General features: G+C 31.3%; 1 protein-coding gene across 2 annotated transcripts in view; it reads left to right on the forward strand.

Annotated features, from left to right (window-relative positions):
* LOC127730675 (integrin alpha-8-like) overlaps positions 1-23,654 on the forward strand; it is a 99,201-nt gene extending 75,547 nt beyond the window's left edge. For both annotated transcript variants that reach the window (XM_052239187.1, XM_052239188.1), the window contains exons 18-31: positions 683-890; positions 1,317-1,484; positions 4,353-4,420; positions 5,120-5,264; positions 6,376-6,468; positions 9,188-9,267; positions 10,370-10,459; positions 11,923-12,022; positions 14,010-14,174; positions 15,578-15,661; positions 16,492-16,605; positions 17,142-17,255; positions 17,638-17,763; positions 20,025-23,654. In XM_052239187.1, coding sequence (XP_052095147.1) covers positions 683-890; positions 1,317-1,484; positions 4,353-4,420; positions 5,120-5,264; positions 6,376-6,468; positions 9,188-9,267; positions 10,370-10,459; positions 11,923-12,022; positions 14,010-14,174; positions 15,578-15,661; positions 16,492-16,605; positions 17,142-17,255; positions 17,638-17,763; positions 20,025-20,183 — 1,714 coding nt within the window. In that variant the 3' untranslated portion in view covers positions 20,184-23,654. The remainder of the gene's footprint in view (positions 1-682; positions 891-1,316; positions 1,485-4,352; positions 4,421-5,119; positions 5,265-6,375; positions 6,469-9,187; positions 9,268-10,369; positions 10,460-11,922; positions 12,023-14,009; positions 14,175-15,577; positions 15,662-16,491; positions 16,606-17,141; positions 17,256-17,637; positions 17,764-20,024) is intronic.
* The last annotated feature ends 814 nt before the right edge of the window (positions 23,655-24,468 follow it).

The raw sequence follows: 24,468 nt of genomic DNA on the forward strand, positions 1-24,468 counted from the left end.
TTTTTTGTTATTTTTTCATCGTTTTTGAAAGAAAAAAGGTGCCAATGTTAAATGTATGAAAAATCTAGAGAGAATTATTTCCCGCCAAATTTTCAATGGCTTATATCTCGAAAACAAGCAGATGGACCCTTCATTTTTTTCTGCTTTTTTAGTTTATTTATTTTTATACTATCAATTTATAATAGTCTTTTAAAAAACTTGTTATTTTGAAACAGAGTAGCGAACATTCTTAAGTAATGGCCAGGGATGTTTTGCAACCTTTAAATCTGTGAAATTTTCTATCTTTACAATATGTATATCTCTGATATATGAACAAGCAATAACCTGCTGGGAAAAAAAACAACTTAGAGGAGTTAATATGCTCAATTTCAAATACACAAAAAATCAATGAATTTCAATAAGTATTTATTTTATGAAAAATTAGATAAATCAAAATCCTGGTGATATCTCTGCAAAACTAAAAGTTTCCAGCTTAAAAGCATTAAGAGACAAAACCATGACCATGGCCAAACCATGTACACTTCAATAAAGGAAACATGAAAAGATACACACAGGGGAAAAAAAAACCACATTCCTCCACTTTTCTTAGCAGGGGAAGGGTAATAAAAAAAATAAAACATGTTTTATATATATGAATTCACCATGTTTAAACAACCACTGTTCAATTATATTTTGATCTTAGCTTCAATGTTGGAACATGTGTAAAGTATAATGGTCTTGGTGTTTCTGAGCGACTTTTGTTTGACCTTTCATGGGAGTTTGATTCTCTGAAGAAAACCAACAAAAGAGTTTTTCTTTTGGCAACCCAGATGTCAGAGGAAATGCTGTTAGATAAAGAATTAGAAAGGAATAAAACATTTTGTCACAATTCTTTTGTCTATATAAAAAATGTAAGTAGCTGTTTTGTTTATGCATTGTTATGTTATTGGTTAAGGGCATGCATCTTGAGGAATTTAATTACAAAATGTTTCATTGGTTATTTGAATTTTGTCATATTTTGACATATTTGAATTTTTAACCCCTGCGTAACTTACACTTGTATTATAATCATCTAAAGTTTAATCTGTTAAATTGTTAACTAGAGGGAATATGGGATTATGCAACTACTTTATGCATGCAGTTTTGCTGGATTTTTATATTGTTTGGAGAAACAAGCTAAATAAATTGTTGCTCTGCTCAAATAATTGACAAACCTTTTTTTTCCACATAATTCCAAACTTTACAAACCAGAACCTTCATCACATGTAAAGGAAGCATGCCTCCTGTAACCCAAATTTAGACATAGGAAGATATTAATTGATCATATTATATTTCAGGCCGACTCGGTCAGAGACAAGCTAACACCAATTCAAGTGAATTTTAATTTTAAGTTAGCCAAGGATGATATAAATGATGTTTTAGGTGGAAGGAAGAAGAGGCAGGCTTTGAATCTAAATTTAGAACCTGTACTAGACCAGTACACTCCTACTTTAGTTAAAGCTGAGGTATGTATAACTATATTTACTGCTACTCTAGTAAAGGCTGGGGTATTTATAACTATATTTACTCCTTCTTTGGTAAAAGCTTAGGTATTTATAACTATATTTACTCCTACTCTAGTAAAAGGCTGCTGTATTTTAAACCTCCTACTCTTATTAAAGACAGGTTTTACTCCTACTCTTAGTTTAGACAGGTATTTTAGGAGCAAGTTTTACACCCTTATCTAAGTAAAGACAGGTATTTTAGAACTAGGTTTTATGCCTACTCTAGTGAAGGCTGGTGTATTTATAACAAGGTTTTATTCCTACTCTAGAGAAGGCTAAAATATTTTACTCCTACTAAAAACAGCTAAGGTATTTTGTTACTAGGTTTTACCTCTACTCTTGTAAAGGCTGGGGTATTTATAACTAGGTTTTACCTGTACTCTTTAAAAGGCTGGGGTATTTATAACTAGGTTTTACCTGTACTTTTGTAAAGGCTGGGGTATTTATAACTAGGTTTTACCCCTACTCTTGTAAAGGCTGGGGTATTTATAACTAGGTATTACTCCTACTCTTTAAAAGGCTGAGATATTTATAACTAGATTTTACTTCTACTCTTAATTAAGGCTGAGGTATTTATAACTAGGTCTTCAGGAAATTTTCTCATCACAGATCATAGTTCAACTCAAGCAATTTTCTCATCACAGATCATAGTTAAGACAACATATATCAGGCAATTTTCTCATCACAGATCATAGTAAGACCACACATAACAGGCAATTTTCTCATCACAGATCATAGTTCAACTTAGACAACATGTATCAAGCAATTTTCTCATCACAGATCATGGTTAAGACCACACATAACAAGCAATTTTCTCATCACAGATCATAGTAAGACCACACATAACAAGCAATTTTCTCATCACAGATCATAGTAAGACCACATATCAGAAAATTTTCTCATCACAGATCAAAGTTAGAAAAAATATAACAGGTGAATTCTCATCACAGATCTAAGTTGACAACACATATCAGGCAATTTTCTCATCACAGATCTAAGTTAGACAACATATAACAGGCAATTTTCTCATCACAGATCTAAGTTAGACAACACATATCAGGCAATTTTCTCATCACAGATCTAAGTCAGACAACACAATTATCAGGCAATTTTCTCATCACAGATCAATGTTAGACAATTATTAAATATAACAGGCAAATCATCACAGATAAAAGTTAGACCACATATCAGGCAATTTGCTCATCACAGATCAGAGTTAGACAATATATAACAGGTAAATTTCTCATCACAGACCAAAGTTAGAAAACATATAACAGACAATTTCTCATCATAGACCAAAGTTAGAAAACATATAACAGACAATTTCTCATCACAGACCAAAGTTAGAAAACATATAAAAGACAATTTCTCATCACAGACCAAAGTTAGAAAACATATAACAGACAATTCCTCATCACAGATCAAAGTTAGACAACACTTATCAGGCAATGTTCTCATCACAGATTAAAGTTAAAAAAAAAATATAACAGGCAGTTTTCTCATCTCGGATCTAAAAATTCACTCTTCCCAACAAACTTCTTTAAAACAAAAAAAAAAGATATCATACTTTTACTTTAGGACCATCAATATCCTGATTAATTTGTATTGGAATAGATTTAGACCAGTAGAAAAGTAAGAAGCATCATTTTTGATATTATTTTTGGCAGATTTTATTTTTACCATCAGAAACTGGCCCAGAAATACCACAAAAATTAGATTATTGTGCAAATAACCTATTATATGGTAAATGTTGGTTTATTGAAGTTAGGAGAGAATGTTTAGTTTTTTCAATATATAAATCAGGCTATGGTTCTGAAGGATTAACTTATTTATTATGACCAATTCTGTCTATAGTCAGGTTAGGAGGAAATGTTGAGTTTTATTAATATATTGATATAGTTCTTTAGGATGAACTCATTTATGACTATTTCAGACTCTATTCATGATTCCAACAGCCATTCAGCTTTTAGCCATATTGCCTTCTATAGCTTTTTCAAAACTGTCCTAGCTGAAAGGTTGACAGTAGGAAGTCCAATTTTGCAATTCATGGTCCATATAATTTTTTAGCAGTGATATTTAAAGGTAAACTGTGATAAATTTACTGCTCTTTGGAAGAGGTAAAAATTGAAAAAAACTGAGGAAAATAGGCAAAATCAGGTGTGTTAGGAGTAATATGCTTGCTAGTACATCAAAAGTGTAGATCATAGATATTAACCATTGCCAGATCAGCTAAGGTGAATAAAAACTAGAAATCTTTAAATTTGACATTTTGGCTGGTAAATGTATACACTATTTATCTTCATTTATAATAAAGGACCCTTTAATTTTTACAAATTTGTAATTAGATTGGCAATGAAACACAAAAAAACTCCTACTATGTTTTTGTAAAAATGTGATTTTTTAGCTCACCTGGCTCATAGTCCACAATGTTGGGGAGTCTCCATTGTTGAAGATGCACATAGACCTAGGTGATCAACACAGGCTCTTTAGAGCTCTAGTTAAGCAAAACAACATTTTTAGATTAAATATTTAATTAAAATTGTTCATAAAGGGAAGCATTTAAAGGCAGATATTTCCGTAACTAAGGCACTAGGTGATACAAATTTCTCCCAGTACTAGAGGGAAATAATTTCTTATGATAAATGCTTTTAGGGTTTTGCTATTTCTTAGGGGTATAGATAATTTTGAAGTGACCTTTTTTACTTCATGCCATTCAATACTGCTTTCAGTGACAGACTGTGCAAACTTAAACAAGAAAATTATTTGATTACAGGTTATCAAGTGCTGTATTTAGAGAATAAGTTCTATACTATCTTTGATACTTTTCAGGCCAATATTTTGAAAAACTGTGGTCCAGATGAAGTGTGTATTCCCGATCTGTCAGTATTACCATACTCGTAAGTCTTTGTGATTGTTATACAGTATCTCATATAATGGGGGGAAAAGCTATAAAAATAATGATCTAGGATTGTACAATGTATATAAAATGTAGTCAATAGTGTAATCACTGTAGGTTGTAGTGTCTGCCAATACTGACCTGACAATTATATTTGGTTATACCATCAGGAATGGCAGAAATTAACATATTTATGTGTACACTGCACATGTTTCAGAATTAATCTTCATCACATATAATCAAGACCAACAATTTGCAATTCTAAAATTTATAAATATTTGGGAACATGACAAATTAAAAGTTCAAAAACTGAAAAACCATACCATTTAAGGTCAACCTGCCTATGGTAGTTGCTACCTTAGGTTAAGTACAATTTCATACATGATACATATATTACATTAAATAATTCAAATCTCCCTTTGATATTGGTTGACATAGTTTTGACAAAGTTTGACAATATTTGATGTCATGCAAAAGTCCATATCAAGTTTTGTACTGTGCATCAGTGTACCTGTACTTTATTTTTTATGCCATTATAGTCCTTGGACTGAGGAAATTTCGAGAGAAAATTGTAGTTTTCCCCATCTTTTTACCCCTAGACAGGAAATTCCATACCTTTATTTACATGCATACAGTATTCAACTTAGTTTTAATCATAAAAGGATGGATATATCTATATATATGCATATAATTGTTTTAGATTAACAAACCGTGTAACAATGGGTAATGAGGACAGCATAGATATCATAATAAACATTGCCAATAGAGGAGAGGATGCCTACGAAACTTATCTTTATGTGGATCTACCTAAAGGTGTAGAGTATAACGGAATAAGGAACCAGTTTGTAAGTGTATGCTTCATTTTAAGGTTAATATAAAAAAGGCCCGGGTTCAACCTGACATTTAAACAAGTTTATGATATATAAGGCTTAATTTGAAGTGTACTTATTTTTCTTAGGGCTAGTGTAAACTATTAACATTACATAAAATGACCTAAATTCAACATTAAGCTTTTCTGAAACTTCTACAAACTTGAAAGAAGCTTTGCAGGACTGTACCTAACAGAAGGTCCTTTATCAAAGTTCAATATTTTGTATTTTAGATTGAATAAAAAAATATTGGCACTAAAGGAAATTTTTCTTCTTATTGGTCAGTTTTCTATATCTTTTCCTACAAAGCCAAATATTCATTTTAACATCCATGATGTCATTAATCCACAAAGGTTCCAATATAACCCTGTGGGAAAACAAATTTTATGTCCTTTATTTAAGATTGTCTACTATACATTTGGATTAAAAACATGACTGCAGAAGAGTTTTTTTTCTGAACAAATCAATATTCAGATTAGATTTCCTCTGAAATTTAAAATCCAAATCTTTTATACCCTTAAAGTAATGATAATATGATAGACCTTGTACATAAATCCTTCTGATTTTGAAAGTTGGCATACAAAGGGTCACAGAGTATTATAGGATACAATGGGTTATGGCTGCCTCAAAGATTAACCCTCTGAATCTTCTCTGATACAATTTTGTCAAATTGAACCCAACTTGAAGAAAAATGGAAGGTTGTTTTAAGAAATTCCTCAGCTGCTACAAAAAAGGTCGGTGATACGAGTTAATGTGATGACTAAGTGTTCGAAAATTTTCATTTCATGAATTAAATTTTTTTCGAGTTTTATTGATACACTTCATGAGTATTTAAAAAGATAAAGTGTGATGTAAGATATGATGGATGTTTTAACTATTGCTTTATAGGATTTTAAGAACATGAAAAGATGTAAAATATATGTTTCAGCTTCAAATTAACAACTTAATATGTTAGAATTGTCTCAGGCAATGTATTTTTTTTCTAATGCATAACTGTTTACTCTTTAACCAAATACAGTCTGTGACATTGATCCACCTTGATTTTTAATGGACATAACTTGTAAGAGATACATAAATTTTATTTCAGAATGCTCCAATCTGTGAATGGTTAGGTAGAAATAATGCATCATACAATTTGGTGAACTGTTCTATTGGTAATCCATTCCAAGCAAATAGAAAGGTAGGTATTTTAAGAAATTACTTGATTTTTAACATTTTAGTGATGGATTTCTTTTTGCTTAAAAAAAACTACAGCTTAATACATTACTGAAATTAAACTGTGTATTCATGACTAACAACTGATTTTTCTCTCCTGATTATTTATGAAAGTGTATCTTGTTTCTGATATTGATAAAAGATATGACCAATAAAAAGTCATTCCTAAATGATTTTACAAACTTTCAAATTGCCATTTTTATTAAGTCTCCCAAACGAAGTTTGGGAAGACTTATTGTTTTTGCTCAGTTCTTATTATTATTATTATTATTCTTCTTCTTCTTCTTCCGCCGCTTTTAAATTTGAACTTGTCCGCACCCGTTCTCCAAAACCGCTTGTCAGATTAACTTAGGGTTTCACAATATGTTAGACTAACATGTCTAGTGGTGCAATCAGGGTTTTGTTTGTGCAATGGGGTTTATAAAGGGGTACTTTGAGGGGCAAAAAGAAAAGAGGGTTTTACTATAGAACCCTATGGGATTTTATTTTTTTAAATTTTCAAATGATTATAAATTGAAAACCGTTTGTGATAGACACAATCTTTTTAATTGAAAATGTTCTAAATGATAAAGCCCATTAAATGAAATACAGGGTTAGTCCCCAGGGGTCACCCCCACCCCCTGCCATTTAAGAAAGTTCTAATACCTTGTAAGTGGTCAAGATCCCCACCCCTAAACCATATATATTTTGGTTTGTTATGCTAAGATAGTTTGAATGATATACAGGGTTAGTCCCCAGGGGTCACCCCGACCCCCTGCCATTTGAGAAAGTTCTAATATCTTGTAAATGGTCGAGATCCCCACCCCTAAACCATATATATTCTGGTTTGTCATGACAAAGCACATCAAATGAAATACAGGGTTAGTCCCCAGGGGTCACCCCCACCCCCTGCCATTAAAGAAAGTTCTAATATCTTCTAAGTGGTCAAGATCCCCACCCCTAAACCATATATATTCTGGTTTGTCATGCTAAGATGGTTTGAATGATATACAGGGTTAGTCCCCAGGGGTTATCCCGACCCCCTGCCATTTGAGAAAGTTCTAATATCTTGTAAATGGTCGAGATCCCCACCCCTAAACCATATATATTCTGGTTTGTCATGATAAAGCACATCATATGAAATACAGGGTTAGTCCCCAGGGGTCACCCCCACCCCCTGCCATTAAGAAAATTCTAATATCTTGTAAGTGGTCAAGATCCCCACCCCTAAACCATATATATTCTGGTTTTTCATGCTAAGATGGTTTGAATGATATACAGGGTTAGTCCCCAGGGGTCATCCCGACCCCCTGCCATTTGAGAAAGTTCTAATATCTTGTAAATGGTCGAGATCCCCACCCCTAAACCATATATATTCTGGTTTGTCATGATAAAGCACATCATATGAAATACAGGGTTAGTCCCCAGGGGTCACCTCCACCCCCTGCCATTTAAGAAAGTTCTAATATCTTGTAAGTGGTCAAGATCCCCACCCCTAAACCATATATATTCTGGTTTGTCATGCTAAGATGGTTTGAATGATATACAGGGTTAGTCCCCAGGGGTCATCCCGACCCCCTGCCATTTGAGAAAGTTCAAATATCTTGTAAATGGTCGAGATCCCCACCCCTAAACCATATATATTCTGGTTTGTCATGATAAAGCACTTCAAATGAAATACAGGGTTAGTCCCCAGGGGTCACCCCACCCCCTGCCATTTGAGAAAGTTCTTATATCTTGTAAATGGTAGAGATCCCCACCCCTAAACCATATATATTCCTATTTGTCATGTCTCGAACATTTGAATGACATATATGGTCAGTCCCCAGGGGTCCCCCCCCACCCCCAATGTTCTAATATCTTGTAAATGGTTGAGATCCCCACCCCTAAACCATATATATTCCTGTTCGTCATGTAATGAACATTTGAATGACGTATAGGGCCAGTCCCAAGGGGTTCCTCCCCACCCCCAATGTTCTAGTATCTTGTAAATGGTCGAGATCCCCACCCCTAAACCATATATATTCTGGTTTGTCATGCCAAGATGATTTGAATGATATACAAGGTTAGTCCCCAGGCATCACTAATGCATATAACTTTACTGGACCAAACCAATTTTCACTGGAAGTTGCCCAATGTCAGGCGACCCTGGGAATTTCGAATTATGGGAGCTTCGTTTGGGAGACTTCGTAACAGCATCCTGTTACATTCATTTCTTGTTTTAGTATAGCATTTGAAAATCAGAAGTTCCAGATGATATTTCTGTCAAAAAGTCATATTTTATGGCCTCTCTTATTGTTCATGAGAAATATTTTTTAAAGTAATTTGACCCACCTTCAAAGACTAATTGTATCATAAGACCCCATTCTCTTTTCTGAGATGATGGCCTCATGAAAAGGGACTGCTGTTTAAGTTGACTAGAAATAAATATTAAAAATTATATTTATTTTAATTAGAATTAAATTGCAGTTATATTCATAGGTGTCTCATTTTTTTGTTCATAAATTTTAGTTAGCAATATATGATTTCAATCCTCATGTGATGCCTGGAATCAATATTCATGAAATATTTTGTACTTTGGATTTTCAAGTAAAAAAAAAGTATTTAAGTTACTGGTTGATTTATCAACATTAAAAAAACAATTTTATGACATAGATGATTGGTTATGTTTGTTTAAACTCTGATAAATATTTTCTATGTTTCAGACTAACTTTACAATGAGGGTTTACCCAACCAAAGTAGATGGTCAATCTAAAGATTTAGTGTTTTCTTTCAGAATAAATAGGTAACTATTTATTTTATAACTGTCAAGTTGTAAGGAATTATCACATTATGGTCATAAAACATAGTGCTATATGTCATATGTGTTTAGTAAGAAAAAGAAAAAAAACCTTATTATGCTGTTTTGACAACAATATCTATACCAGAAAAGACACAACAAAGAATCTGTTGTATTCTAATACTAAGCATACATACGTTTGATAATAATTTTTAATGACTTACAGCTTTTATAATAATACCCCCTGCTTACTAAAGTGAGATGTATATAGTGATAGAGGAGTCCATCCATTATTTTGCCACTCTGGATCTTCTGTCCAACTTTTGTATCTGCAACTGCTCCTGAACCACTTAATAGAATTATGTAAAACATTCACAGAATCTTACTCACATGCTGCACTTTTGAACCTCCTATTTCATTGCTTCATCTTAATGATTTTGGGATTAATTTTAGGATAGCATGTACTTTGTCAAATCTAGACACAATTGTGTAGATTATCATCAAATAGGCAGATATTTTTTTCTTTTTTTGGTGGAGCTGGGTTAGAGTTCAGGGAAAAATCAAAAATACGATGTATTTACTCATAGTTTTCATGATTAAATGTCGAATTAATAACCTTTTTCAAATTGGTCAGGAATAAAAATCTATTTTGACAAAACCAATGAACATGATGAATACATGTGATATTTTTGCAAATACACAACTATGAACGGAAGTGGTTGTAAAAACATATAAAGTAAACTCAAATTTATAATAGTGTGAAGCAATAGTTTGGTTCAGGATCTGAAATGTTATAAAATGCAAGTAAGATTTGTCTCAACTGTCATGTTTTAAAGAATAGAACAATCATTGCACCAGAAACCTGTGACGATCAATAAGTACAGAGTAGGTAACTTGTAGAAAAAATCAGTAATATGAAAATAGTCTATTTTGCTATGGGAGTAATGTATGCACACATTTAAATACACTCTGTAGAAATATAAGATTATAAAATATTCTATTTTCTTCTGTGGTATATTAACTTAAGTTCAAGTAAATTAAATCAGGGAGTTATTCACCTGACTTCATTGACGATTTAGCCTTCAGAAATATACACCTTTTTTTGTAGTACTAATCCAGAGAATAAATTGAACCTGACAGACAATCAGTTTGACATTAATATACTCCTACAACAGTCTGCTAACCTAACTATGATTGGGTAAGTTATACTCCCTACAACAGTCTGCTAACCTAACTATGATTGGATAAGTTATACTCCCTACAACAGTCTGCTAACCTAACTATGATTTGGGTAAGTTAAACTCCTACAGAAGTCTGCTAACCTAACTAAGATTGGGTAAGTTAAACTCCTACAGGAGTCTGCTAACCTAAGTATGACTGGGTAAGTTTAACTTCTACAACAGTCTGCTAACCTAACTATGACTGGGTAAGTTATGCTCTCTTCAACAGTCTGCTAATCTAACTATGACTGGGTTAGTAAAAACTCCTACAACAATCTGCTAACCTGACTATGACTGGGTAAGTTATACTCCTACAACAGTCTGCTAACCTAACTATGACTGGGTAAGTTATACTCCTCCAACAATCCTCTAACCTTAATTTGACTGGGTAAGTTATGTATAGTACTTGCTATCTGCATTTAAATTTATAGAATAACTAATCCAATAATTCTAATGTAGAAAAATATTCAGTGAGTGACAGAACAACACATGAATTCATGAATGTGCTTAAATCAACATGTAAATTCCGAAATTATAGCGAGGTTATTGCGAATATGTGACTGGGTCAGTATAGCAATAATAAGAATTCGCATTCTGATATCTGATACATATATCTGCATGCAATTATTCCTGAAATCGCAATAATTAATCTCGTATTTTTGTTCATTCTTCAAAAATGCAAAAATAAATGTATGCAATAATTTCTGAATTTATAATATCTCAGACAAGTTATATAATGGTGGACGATCGACTTTTTTTAAAAGAGTTATGACCCTTGGAAATATTAAATTTATGGAAAATGGTCTCATTAGCTCTCTCATGGGTACAATTCTTGCCAGATTTTTATAAAACTTATACTAAGGTTAATATCAGCAATATCTCAGACAAGTTCTATAATGGTGGACAATCGACTTTTTTTAAAAGAGTTATGACCCTTGGAAATATTAAATTTATTGAAAATGGCCTCCTTAGCGCTCTCACAGGCACAATTTTTTATAAAACTTATAGTATACTATTAGTAATGCCCTTGAAGGTCTGTTTGAAATATTTAATATACAATAATAAAAACTTTTTTGTCCCCCGCGCACGTTTTTTATTTATAAATTGTTTTAAAGAACAACAAAAAAAAGTGTTTTTTTTTTTAGTTACTGCCCCTGAATAGATAAAATATGTGCAACACGAGGGACATTGGAACTCTGTTCTTTTATGATTTTTTTTTATCTCAGATGATTGATTGATATCAAGTTTGGTGGTTAGAAAAGTACTTTCTTCTATTGTATATGCCCATGATATTTACATTTCTCTTCACAATTCACAACAAAAATGGTTTAACTTGAATATGCTGTCTCTTCTAAAATTGTAAATGAATGTTGTGTCTCTAGATATTTCACATATATATCGATTTGTTTTTTTATAAAGAATGCTTTGTTTGTTAATATAGAGAGACAGGAAATGATAAAGAACAAGTGGTTTACAATGATGTTTTGGTGGAGAAGTATAAAGACACTGGGTTTGGTCCTACTGTGGTCCATGAATATAAAGTAAGTAATATGATCTGCATTAGTCTATCTTTTTTAAGTTAGGCTCAATATTAAAGACATCTCTGGGGACGTATTATGGTATACAAATATCCAGTGTCCGTCTGTCTGTCTGTCTATCCGTCTGTCCGTCTGTCTGGCGTCCACATGTCGCACCATAACTTGAGAACGACTTATCCAAATTTCATGAAACTTAACATAGTTGTTTCTTATGATGGTCAAACGCTCTGAATACTTTTTGGTGAAAATAAGATTAAAACTTTTTGAGTTACGGGACTTTGTAACTAAAACAGGGGGGTGTTTTTTTTCACATGTCACGCTGTATCTAAAAAAGGATTTATGATTATTGCTTAAAACTTTACACACTTCTTAGTTATATTAATCTTAAGATCTGTATACTTTTTGGTGATGATTCAAAATTTTATTTTAGAGTTTTTGATTTTTTTGTAAAATAAGGGGGGGTTTTCACATGTCGCGACATATCTCAAAAACAATTTATGATTATTGCTTAAAACTTTACACACTTCTTAATTATACTAATCTAAAGATCTGTATACTTTTTGGTGATGATTCAAAATTTTATTTTAGAGTTATTGAATTTTTTATAAAAAAAGGGGGGTATAATTGCCATTTAGACAAAAGGATAAAGATAGGAACAACTACAGATCACTTAATGGCCTTCAACAATTAGCAAAACCATACCATATACATGTAGTAAGCTATAAAAAGCCCCAGTATGGCAAAATGTGAAACTATTCAAAAGAAAAAAATTGAGGCCTGATTTTTTGCTACAATAATGAACGGGAAAGCAAAAACATCAACCAACAACAACCACTGGATTACAGTAGTCGACAGGCACATAAAGAATGTGGTGTGGTTAATATGTTTGTGAGAGCTCAAACCACCCCTTCACCTTGTAACAATACGACAGAAGAAAGAACTGTTAAAATCAGATGAAAAAGGGCTTGACTCATCAAATTGGTACTCAGCACAAATACAGATATTATTGTAACATTTGAAACACATAGTACATATCTAGGAGTACTCATCTGTACTGAAAGGTAGACCAAAATCCAATTAAAAGTTATAGAAAACCCATGTTTTCCCATACTGAATATAGTTTATGGTTTGCCTGTCATACTGTCCTTCTGAAATACAAAACTTTCCAGGACAGTTTTTTTTGGACCTGAAGATTTGACTGATTTCTTTAATCTAGTTGCATAAGTAAAAGTTACAAACAAGTTTTGAATAACATTGACAGATTAATTACTAATTATAGATAACAAATTTAAGTTGTATATTGCTGGTGGATGAGTTTTGTCCGAATTTTAAGACATTCAGCTGAATATTGGTATAGTTGTGGTGTTGAAGAGAATTATGGCAATTCTTATTAAAACTGAATTTAAGGACACAAGTGATTCCATTAGTTTGTTTAAATGAACACTTTTTATACCTCCACTTTAAAAGTAGGAGCTATATTGTATTCACCTTGTCTGTCCATCTGTTGTCCAACAAACATTACATTATTGTCACACTGGTTATATTAAAGGACTAACTTCAAGTTAGCCAATACTTTGAATTTTTCAATTTGTTGAATGAACTAAACAAAAATTTGTTCTTCATCAGTTCTACTGAACAGAATGGTTCGTATTTGGTCAACAGCTTGCAGTGTGAAATGTTTGAGTGCTTTTTGTATCTGTCGGGCTGTTTTCTGATACTCTGAATTAGGAGTGGGGGTATGCTTAGCAAAACAACATGTGCATTCTTGTTGATACAGCTTTATAAATAAATAAATCATAATATATTTCACGTAAAAATCTGTGATGTTTCATCAAATGAGGTTTAGAAAATAAGAATTTATCAAGTACATAAAGAAATGCAAAATTGCTGAAAAAATTCATCTGAAGGAAATTAATTTTCAAGTGAAATTTTAGAATGTACCATAACATACTTATGTGTATTATAAAAGATTATTTTATTCCATTTTCAGTTGACAAATTTAGGTTACAGTGACATTAAGGGGTCCTTGGTACATATTTACTGGCCTAGTTTTGATGATTTAGGAAATAACCTTCTTTATCTTACCACTGTTCCAACAGTCAGTGAAACAGAGGGAGTATGTACTGAAGAAATTTATACACCTGCTAACAGTACAGTAAGTATAACTCTATACAATCTGATTAAAATACAGATCCCAAGTTCTAGCTTTGCTAACAAGGATATTAAAAAGCTACATTCTACTTTTTATTTTAAAGACCTTTCAGGTGTCTCTGGTTTTGTCAGATTAATTAACACCTTCAAAAATTTGAAAGCTGAAATTTTATTTGATGTAATAATTACCAGAACAGAAAGTAAAACGAAGTGTTGTCAGATCCTTGTAAGCAAAGCTTGAACACAGGATCTGTATTTTTAATATGATTGAACTCTGTAGTATGTATTCAAATTTTATAGTCTTGTTTACAAGAGTAACACTTCAGTACAAACTAAAACGAATAAAAAATACCCCTAGGAATATTATGATATGTATAGTACTTCAGTACCTACATTGAAAACCTTTTATTTCTATTCTTTTGCTATATTGTAAACGCAGACTTCTGAAATATTATAATACAATTTTAATCAAATGCATATGGAACAATTATACCATCATGCCAAATTTATTTTATTAATGATTATTGTATTATCTTAGGCTGAATAGGACTGCATCACACATACTCATTTAAAAATGAATTTGAATCTCAGTTATGATAAAATTGAGAATGGAAACAGGGAATGTGTCAAAGACACAACTACCCAACCAAAGAGCAGAAAACAGCACAAGGCCACCAATGGGTCTTGAACACAGCGAGATGGGCTTCAGCTGGCCCCTAAACAAAAATGTGATTTAGTTCAGTGAAAATGGACGTCACAATAAACTAACATATAAATGAACCAAAATTAAAATAACCATAAAAGACTAACAAAGGCCAGAGGCTCCTGCAAAAATGGGGCGGGGTTAAACATGTTTTGTGAGATCTCAACCCTCCCCTATACCTCTAGCCAATGTAGAAAAAACAAACACATAGCAATATGCATAGTAAAATTCAGTTTATAAGAAGTCCAAGTTCGATGTTAGAGTAGTGAACAGAAGAAACTAAGCAAAAGGACAATGATAAATAAATTAACAAAGGACTACTAGCAGCTACTGAAATGCATGCTCCAGACCTCAATTAAACTGATTGATAGATTATGTCTTCATCATATGAAAATCATCCCTCTTGTTAGGGGTTTAGTATCATACCATCATGAAATATACGAGAAGAACATAACCCATATTATTCTTTAGATGCAACAGTCATTTATCTAGTGCACATTGTCTTTTTTTCTGCTGTTTTCAGTATCCTTACAGAATGCCAAAAATATAATTATGCAAACAAAATGAAAAAGGTTTTGTAATGTTGTAGACATCTGACTTACCTATTTAAAAAATAAAAAGTAAAGTCAAATCTTTTTGAAAAGGAAAGATGACTGAGGCGTTCTGTACAATATGCAACACAAATGTTATTGATTATATTTCAGCTTTTGATAAAGGGAAGAGAAGATGAAAACTCTGGGGCTTATAGGACAAAAAGAGCGACAAAGGATGATAACACTAGAAGAATTGTAAGGACTTTAATATTGATGAATAATAGAAAAATCAGAGATGCTGATTTGCTATGTTATTTGTGATGACCTAACAGCTTACAAAGCTAGTATATAAATATAACATTTTACTTTGTAAGATAAATATTATTCATCACTATTTTCTTCAATTTTGCTTTGATCTTTTTTTGTGACAATTTTTCATATCAAGCTACTTGACTTAGAATGAGTAGAGAGAGAAAAGGATGATGTCATAAGCCTACGTCATTAACGTTTCCTAGGAAAACAGAGATGAACAGATTATCAATGATCTTTCAAACTCAAAAATGTTTCTAGGCTACATCTCATCTCAGGGCTGCAGTCATAAAAATTTTAAGTACTATTACCGTACTCAGACACTGAATTCAGCCAATTAAATACTGGATTTGGTGTTTTAAGCATAACTATGTACTCTGAGTATTTAAGTTTTATGACTGTGATTTTTAATTTAATTTCACTATAGATACCAATACCAGTAAGGCATACAAGACAGCCACAGTGACTCTGGCTAAGTGATTTTAGCAAAAATGAGAATTTATTTTGGACGAAATTTGTATTTTCTACCTTAATACATTGTAGTACGGAACATTTACGGTCTAAAAGAATACGAAAGAAAATATGTACAGCACTTATATTGTGGTATATTTTGTTCTTGCTTACTTTAAGTAGGTTACCTTCTTTTCTGAATTGGAATACAATTCAAATGAGAGTCAAGAGTTGGTAACTTCAATGTACACATATATATATATCAGTGATAAAAAATTAAAAGTTACATAATAGTTGCAATATTAAATGACAATAATTTTTTTTAGACATGTACAAGACAGTGGTGTACAAGGATTGTATGTAACCTGAGGTACATGAAAGAAAGACAGACTGCACTCATTAAAGTTACTGCTAGAATATGGACGGATACACTAGTAAAGGTACATAACTAATACAGATTATGTTCATTTGATGAAAGAAAAAATATGGTCATACTAAACTGCTGTTCAAAATAGATTACCCAAACCATTCTTGTATAAACCCATTTTCACAGGCAAATCCTGTCTTAATTTCATCAATTACTTAAAAAAACATCAGGAGTTGAAACCAAACTTGCCATAGGCATACTCTGGTTTTATAGTAAAGACTCCTGGAGCTGACTCCTTCTTCCAAACAAAACAAATCATTTTTTTGGATAGCTGAAGATAAAATTCAAATTGAATTGACCAGTGGGTAAAAAATGTAAACACTTTTGTCTGTAAATGGTAGAAATTAATGTTTTATGTCTACAATGCACTCCGCTACAACCAAACGAAGAGTTATATGATAATATGAGCATACAGGTATAAGGTTACATGATAAATTTGTATACTGTGCTATCTCCCATTACTATGCTGGCAAGCTTGGAATTGTATTAATGCCATCTAAATTCACAGTTTGTTTATCTATTGGCCACTTATATCCATTCTTGTTACAGAGGGGATTGAGTAAAGAACCGTTTCTATTGGTGTCACAAGCAGTGGCCCAGGTGAAAGAGATGCCATACGATTTACCTACTACATCAGAAACATTTAGAGTTATAAAACAAGAGGTAAGTAAATCAATAGAAACATTATACCTGTATCAAAGCATGGAGTGAAGCAGGATGATAAGACAGCAGCTTAACAGCAATGATATAAAAAATAAGTATCTAAAGTATAATGATCAGAGTTGAGTAGACACTCACATTTTATAGAAAGCTCTGAACATCTCAAGTCTTGGCAAGTTATGAATAAATTCAACAATAATAACTTAACATCAGGAAACCAGCACATGGAGAACCAAAGAATAAAGGTTGTTGACCAAGAAATGTAAAGATGTGCTGGTGTTGAATTTAGTTTTGTTAAGAATCAGCCACCTTGAGAATTTGTGGTGTAATTGTCTTCAATAGAAAGCATATTTTAAAGACAAACATGTTTTATTTTCTATTAAAGGTTTTGACATATGTAAATGCAGGCAAATTAGTTCCAGTCCCTAAGAGTGTAGAACCATGGATTATAGGAGTTGCCATAGCCGGTGGATTATTATTATTATTGCTATTAATACTTCTTCTGTGGTGGGTAAGTAGGGGAGACAATTTATTATTTTCTTTCATATTGTATCCAGTTTTAATTCTGAATATGCATGAAATATTTGCCACTGAAGGTTAAGCCAACAGCAACCAATTATGATTTAACATTTGATAATTTTTATTTAGGATAGGAATCTCCATGATATTTGGATTTGATAGTGTTGATTCTAATATGATTATAGTTTTTACTTTCTAACCGAACTTCTCATTAAACTTTTAGTTGCAGATGCTTATTATCAAATTCAGATAGTTACCCCACTATGTAGTACTGCCCTTCAACAAATAAATATGACAGTCTTTAGAATTTTCTGTGGGCAAATTGCAATGAAAAGTAGGGTTTACTGTACAGTAGACTCCACCTAATCGGATATCAGCTAAACGAATATATCGGCTATTGTAATATTATTTCAAAACACCAAACCCTTCCCTATATGTTTAATATTAATTTTATCATGTAATCGAATATCGGATATAAGAATATATTGACAAATAGGATAAGAATATTCAGGAAATTTTGTTCAAAACCATGCACAATCGGATATTTTCAATGTTTTTCTGACTGGAAATGGACCCGGAAGTTACGAAATTACAATCTTGCAGACAAGAAAATTTAGTTTTTACTAAATAAAAAGGAATTATTTCTTAATAAATTGTTGTCTTATTCGTTGTCTTCCTTTGTTATGTGAATTAGATGCCCTTTAAATTCAAATGGTTTGAATTTATTTATCAAATATAGAAGAGCAGTACGTTGGGAGAATTTTGATAACACTCTACATGCTCACAGAATTAGAAATATGATTGAAATTGAATGTACGTCCTTCTGAATAATTTATTGCAATATACATATAAATCCCTTTTGACAAGAGCAATCTGACTATTGTCAGATATAATTTTGTTACATGAACATGACCACATGACATGTGGATGCCATTTTGTTTTGTTTACAAAATGTGAAGAAGCCTCCAGACCATGACCTAAACATAAACAGTCTTCAGAAAACTTAAACTTGATGCAATAATATTTTATCAATCATGATTATCTTCATAAATTTAAATTTGATTATTTGAAGAAATATAATATATAACAAATACGATTTTAGTTTAGAGACTACACAGAACATACTTTGATCTATTTATAGCACAATTAGCTTACCTGTGATAATGTAAATAATGGATATTTTAAAATTCGTTTACAAAACAAATAAAGACACAAACTATGGATTGTAAATATTTATTCACATAAATATTTCAGGACATTTGATTTATTTTGATAAATATAGGATTTAAAAACTGAAAACAAATATGAGCATTACATAACCAGCTGTTAATTTTTTACACAAACATTGTGGTGACGTAACTGATAAAAATCACTCCAGCCCTTTCATATATAGCAGTGGTCAGGGCTAGTAACATCTCAGGATTAGGTCTACCCATTATTGGAGAATATTCAATGAATATACATTTATCGTCTAATTGAATATATCGGGTAATGGGATATTTTTAGCTGACATTTTGGGTATCCGATTTGCCGGAGTCTACTGTATTTAAAATAATTGACACTTGAGTTTAATACAGATTCTATGATGCTTTGATAACAAACTTTCTGTTTTTATCTTAGAAAATTAATGCCTTTTCCTGGTTATTTATACCTTACTCGTGGGGACTATATTGCATTCACCTTGTTCATCTGTGTCCATTCGTCCGTCTGTCCATTACTTCAATTATTATTTCTGTCACACTTATCTCAGGTATTACTTCACAGAATGATGTTATTTTTGGTAGGCAGTATGAGTTGTAACGTGTGAGCAATTTTCGGAACTATCAAACACCCACTTCCTGTTTGCTGATACTTTGATGTTATATGATCTTAAAATTTTTCATTACACCTTTCTCAAGTTCTGCTGAGTAGAATGACTGTGTATTTAGTCAGCAGCTTATTAATGATAGGTGGTAAAGTAGCAGCATTTTCCAGATCAGTCAAACACCTTTTTCTTGTTGTCTGATACTTTGAATAACCAGTGGAGTTTGTTAAGTGTGACATAGCATACATTCTTGTAACAAGTATTTTCAGTTACAGTGTTGTTGTACCAAATGTAGGACTTATAGAAAATTCAGTTGAATAAATGGAGATGTGTGGTAACCATCAATGAAACAGCAACCAAATGACAAAAAAAAAACCAAAAGACATATATATTTGTTATTGACAATATTATTTCAAAAAACAAATCAAGCATATCTTCTTTATTTTCAGTGTGGATTTTTTCGAAGAAAGAGACCAGAAGATGCTGCATCAGCTTCTCAAAAACCATTGGTATATAAAAATGGAAGTCAAGCAAACTATGGCAATCAACAAATGTATGGAAATCCTTCAGGATATGGAAATGACCTTATGTCAAGACCTTATGAATAACCATGTCATCAAATGTCATCATTACTTCCATTGTGTCATTCCTCAACATTTTTACTAAATATTTCATAATTGTAGAATTTATATGTATTTTAATTTTTAACATGAACAAGCTTTTTTTAGCTCATTAATAAGTTATTATTCTTCTTTTGTATTAAGAATTGAATTTATAGTTTAAATAATACAGATGAATAATTAGTACACACTTTAAAACAAATTCTGAACAGAAGTTAATTTATTCAAGTTGTATTGTTCATGACTATGTAAAGTTACTGATATCCAGAAATGTTATTTTTCATTTTGAATACCAGTTTTATCAATTTTGTACGAAGATCTATTTTGATCTGTTAAGAAAGCTGTAATGCCTCTGCTGAGATTTAAAGCTATATACGATTATTGAAGTATTTAGCAATATGTTTGTTGCACAGTCTATGCATTATACACAGTTTTATACATATTTGAAATAAGATTACATTGGTTCATCATCTCCATAGTCTTTCACATAAGATGTTGTACACTTTTATCATTATGTCTTTTATCTGAAAAATTCTACTAAGATTATTTGAAAAAGACCATAAATCTTTGGTTTTTTTCTTGTATTGCAAATATTTATATGTTTATTACATAAAACAATATTATGGTAGTTAACATTTTTTTGTCATTTGTTATCAACAATGTTTTTATATAAATATATGCATTATAGATAATCAAAGTCTTTTTTGTAGATTTAAGGGAATTATACTGGTACATCAAAGTGTCATGATTGTTATATACTTTACTCATCAATTTTTTATGCAGCAAATTTGTTTTTGTAAAGAATGACTTTTTTTTCTAAAAAAAATATTTTGGTATGTAATACATGAATGATGAGTAATGTAAACATATGCGTCACATTTTGAATTTTCCTCTTACCAAAATATTTTAGTGTAATTGGAATTCACATTGAATTTTACACTTAGTATTTCATGAAAACAAGAAAATAGTAATTGAAAAGATTTATGGAACTTAACTGAAAAGAATACTGGTTATTTTTATGTACAAATGGTTAAACAAATGCTTTTAAAGGATGAAATTGATTAGGGACATTTATGCAAAGAACAAAAAAATTAATATGAGTTCTATGTGATTTTATATGCCAAGGAAATATTCAGATATGATTTTGAGATTTCTAATTATTGACCTTTGACAGTGTAGTAAAATAAATTACAGGAAGTTTCAGATAAGTTTTTAGTCCCTTTTCGACTTAAGATGCAGAATAAACTTATATTATTATTGTTATTCCCCCTCTCCGAATGGAGGGCGTTGTTAATGTCCATCGGTCAGTGTCTGTTTTTCTGTCTGTCCGTCCATCCCCCAAACCTTTTAGGAATCTGAAAATAAGATCTTTCTGATTTTTTATATCAAGCTTCTTGTGAGCATGCTTTACTGTTTGATGCATTTTCAGATTCATCACTCATCAACTTCTGCTTGCTGAATAAGTATCCTTAAACATAATGGCCATGTACAATGAAAGTTTATTCACATTTTTATCAGAAGCTTCCTGATTTTTTATATCAAACTTCTTTTGAGCATGACTTACTTTGTGATGCATTTAAAGATTCATAGCTCATCAGATTCCTGTTTACATAATACCAAGATAATCTGTAACATAATGGCCGTGTATGAAATTTTGGTTGCATTTTTGACAGGAACTACAAACCAGAGCTTCTTGAAACTTGGTATTAAGCTTCATGTGAGCAGGCTTTACTGTGTGATAGCTTTTCACATTCATCACTGATCAACTTCCTCTTTACGGAATGCTTGTATTGTTAGAGAGCAATTGCTCACAGATGAACTTGCTAATATTAGAAGACATATTTAGAGGAAATAGAAGAAACTGTAATGTAATTACAAGTTATATTTGATAGTGCCTATTTGTGATATATTATTGTGTGTACATGTTGTTCAAGTTTATTTGTGATATTTAATAAGGTTGACAATTGTATTATTGTTGTGTTTTCATTTGTTTTAATTGTATTAAATAGCTTTTTGACAGCTGTTAACTTTACTGTGTGTTATATAACACAATGTCTATACATAAATGAAAGAAATAATGTGTTCAGAATTGAGCTAGACATTGAAAAATCTTATGGTATGTCATCTGAGATTGAATACTTAGTTTTGCTGAAGTAAGAGAATAATACGTTTCTCATATAACAGAGAAAGGTTTTCAGTTTTATCTTTGTGCCATTTCTAAAGTATTATATTTCATTGTATTTTTTTCATTATTCATTTATCCATTATTGTATATTTCCTAGGAAAAAGGTAGACATGAACATTTATCTTTCACTGATAGCTAAGTGAGAGAGTTATTTCTTTTCTTCATTTTTTCTAAATCTTGTATGAATTAATTATATACAGATTATTGTCAACCTGATTATTCCGTTTTATGCTGCAGCTAGAACACTTCCTGTTGTCTTTATCTGCCAAATATAGTAACGAAGTGATATGCAGAAGCTTCCTGATTTTTACTGTGTGATGCATTTTCAGATTCATCACTCATCAACAATATAACGATTGCAAATTTTATATGTCTTCAAAGCTAAATCATGAACTTAAACCTTTAAACAAAGCATCAGTCCAGATACATATGATTTGATGTGTGGTTGTGTACAACCTGTGATGTATATATTATATTTATATGACAAGGATGTCCATTGGTAAACATGGATATTTTGTGAAAGTGCAATAAACCAAAATGGAGATAAATCTACACATGATGCATGTCAATAGCAGATGTATTTCTTTCTATGGTTGATATAAATTGATAGATATATATATATTTTGCAATGTTGATTTCATGTCGCATCACTTTTCTTCACAATTTTGGGTTCGTTTAGGAGTGAAAAACTTCCTGTTGTCTTTATCTGCCAAATATAGTAACGATGTGATATGTCATGCAATGTTGATTTCATGTCGCATCACTTTTCTTCACAATTTTGGGTTCGTTTAGGAGTGAAAAATTGTTATAACATTTTTTAAAACTATAATTAACGCCATTTTTAGCTGCAGTATAAAAATAATATAATATTAGGTCAATGTATATCTCATTGGTATTTAAAACGGCAATAAAATTCCAATGCCCAAGAGTGAATGACAAATTGGAAACTTTACTGGTCATGTTGAATTTTTACTATTTCACTATTTAAGTGTCTATAAAATTCATTGATCTATTGACTGTGGATTGAAGAAAAATCTCATGTTTTCTCAAACTTAACGATTGTAAATTTTATATGTCTTCAAAGCTAAATCATGAACTTAAACCTTTAAACAAAGCATCAGTCCAGATACATATGATTTGATGTGTGGTTGTGTACAACCTGTGATGTATATATTATATTTATATGACAAGGATGTTCATTGGTAAACATGGATATTTTGTGAAAGTGCAATAAACCAAAATGGAGATAAATCTACACATGATGCATGTCAATAAATTGATAGATATATATATATATTTAAATAGATTACTTTATATCTAACATTTCAACATTTTGAGCTTATTGTGTAAGAGATAAATATGTCCTGGTAAAATATGTCCGGGTGGACACATATAACTAGTATAAAAAGTCCATGGTTACAGAATTTACTAGTATATTTAGTCCGATGTTAGTAATTTATGTCCCCAGACTAATTTTCCTAGGAATTCAAGTCCATATCATTAATATTCCTAGGTAAAAATGTCCATGTCCTCTTTTTTATAGGAAAAATATTAATGAATCAAATCATTTACACATAAACAATAAAAATTCAAATGTTATGATTCAATATAGTTTAAGAGTTGTGAATTTATATGTTAACAAAATGTATGTCCCGAGACTAATTTTCCTAGGAAATCATGTCCATGTCCTTTATTTTAAAAAGAAAATGTTAATGAAACAAATTATTTACATGTAAACAATGGAAAATCAATTTTTATGTTTTAATATTGTTAAAGATTTTGCATTAATATTTCAATTAAATTCATGTTCCCAGACATATTTTCCTAGGAAATCATGTCCATGTCATTAATATTCCTAGGTAGAAACGTCCATGTCCTTTATTTTAAAAGGTAAATTTGAATGTTATGTTTTAATATTGCTTTAGAGTTGTGTATTAATATAATTATTTTAATAAAAATTATGTCCCCAGACTAATTTTCCTAGGACATCATGTCCATATCATTAACATGCCTGGGTTATAACATCCATGTCCTTTATCTTAATAGGAAAAAATAATGAAACTTTCCAATCTTAACTAAGAAAATGTT

The sequence above is a fragment of the Mytilus californianus genome, unplaced genomic scaffold, assembly GCF_021869535.1.
Source record: "Mytilus californianus isolate M0D057914Y unplaced genomic scaffold, xbMytCali1.0.p SCAF_2, whole genome shotgun sequence".
Classification (NCBI taxonomy): domain Eukaryota; kingdom Metazoa; phylum Mollusca; class Bivalvia; order Mytilida; family Mytilidae; genus Mytilus; species Mytilus californianus.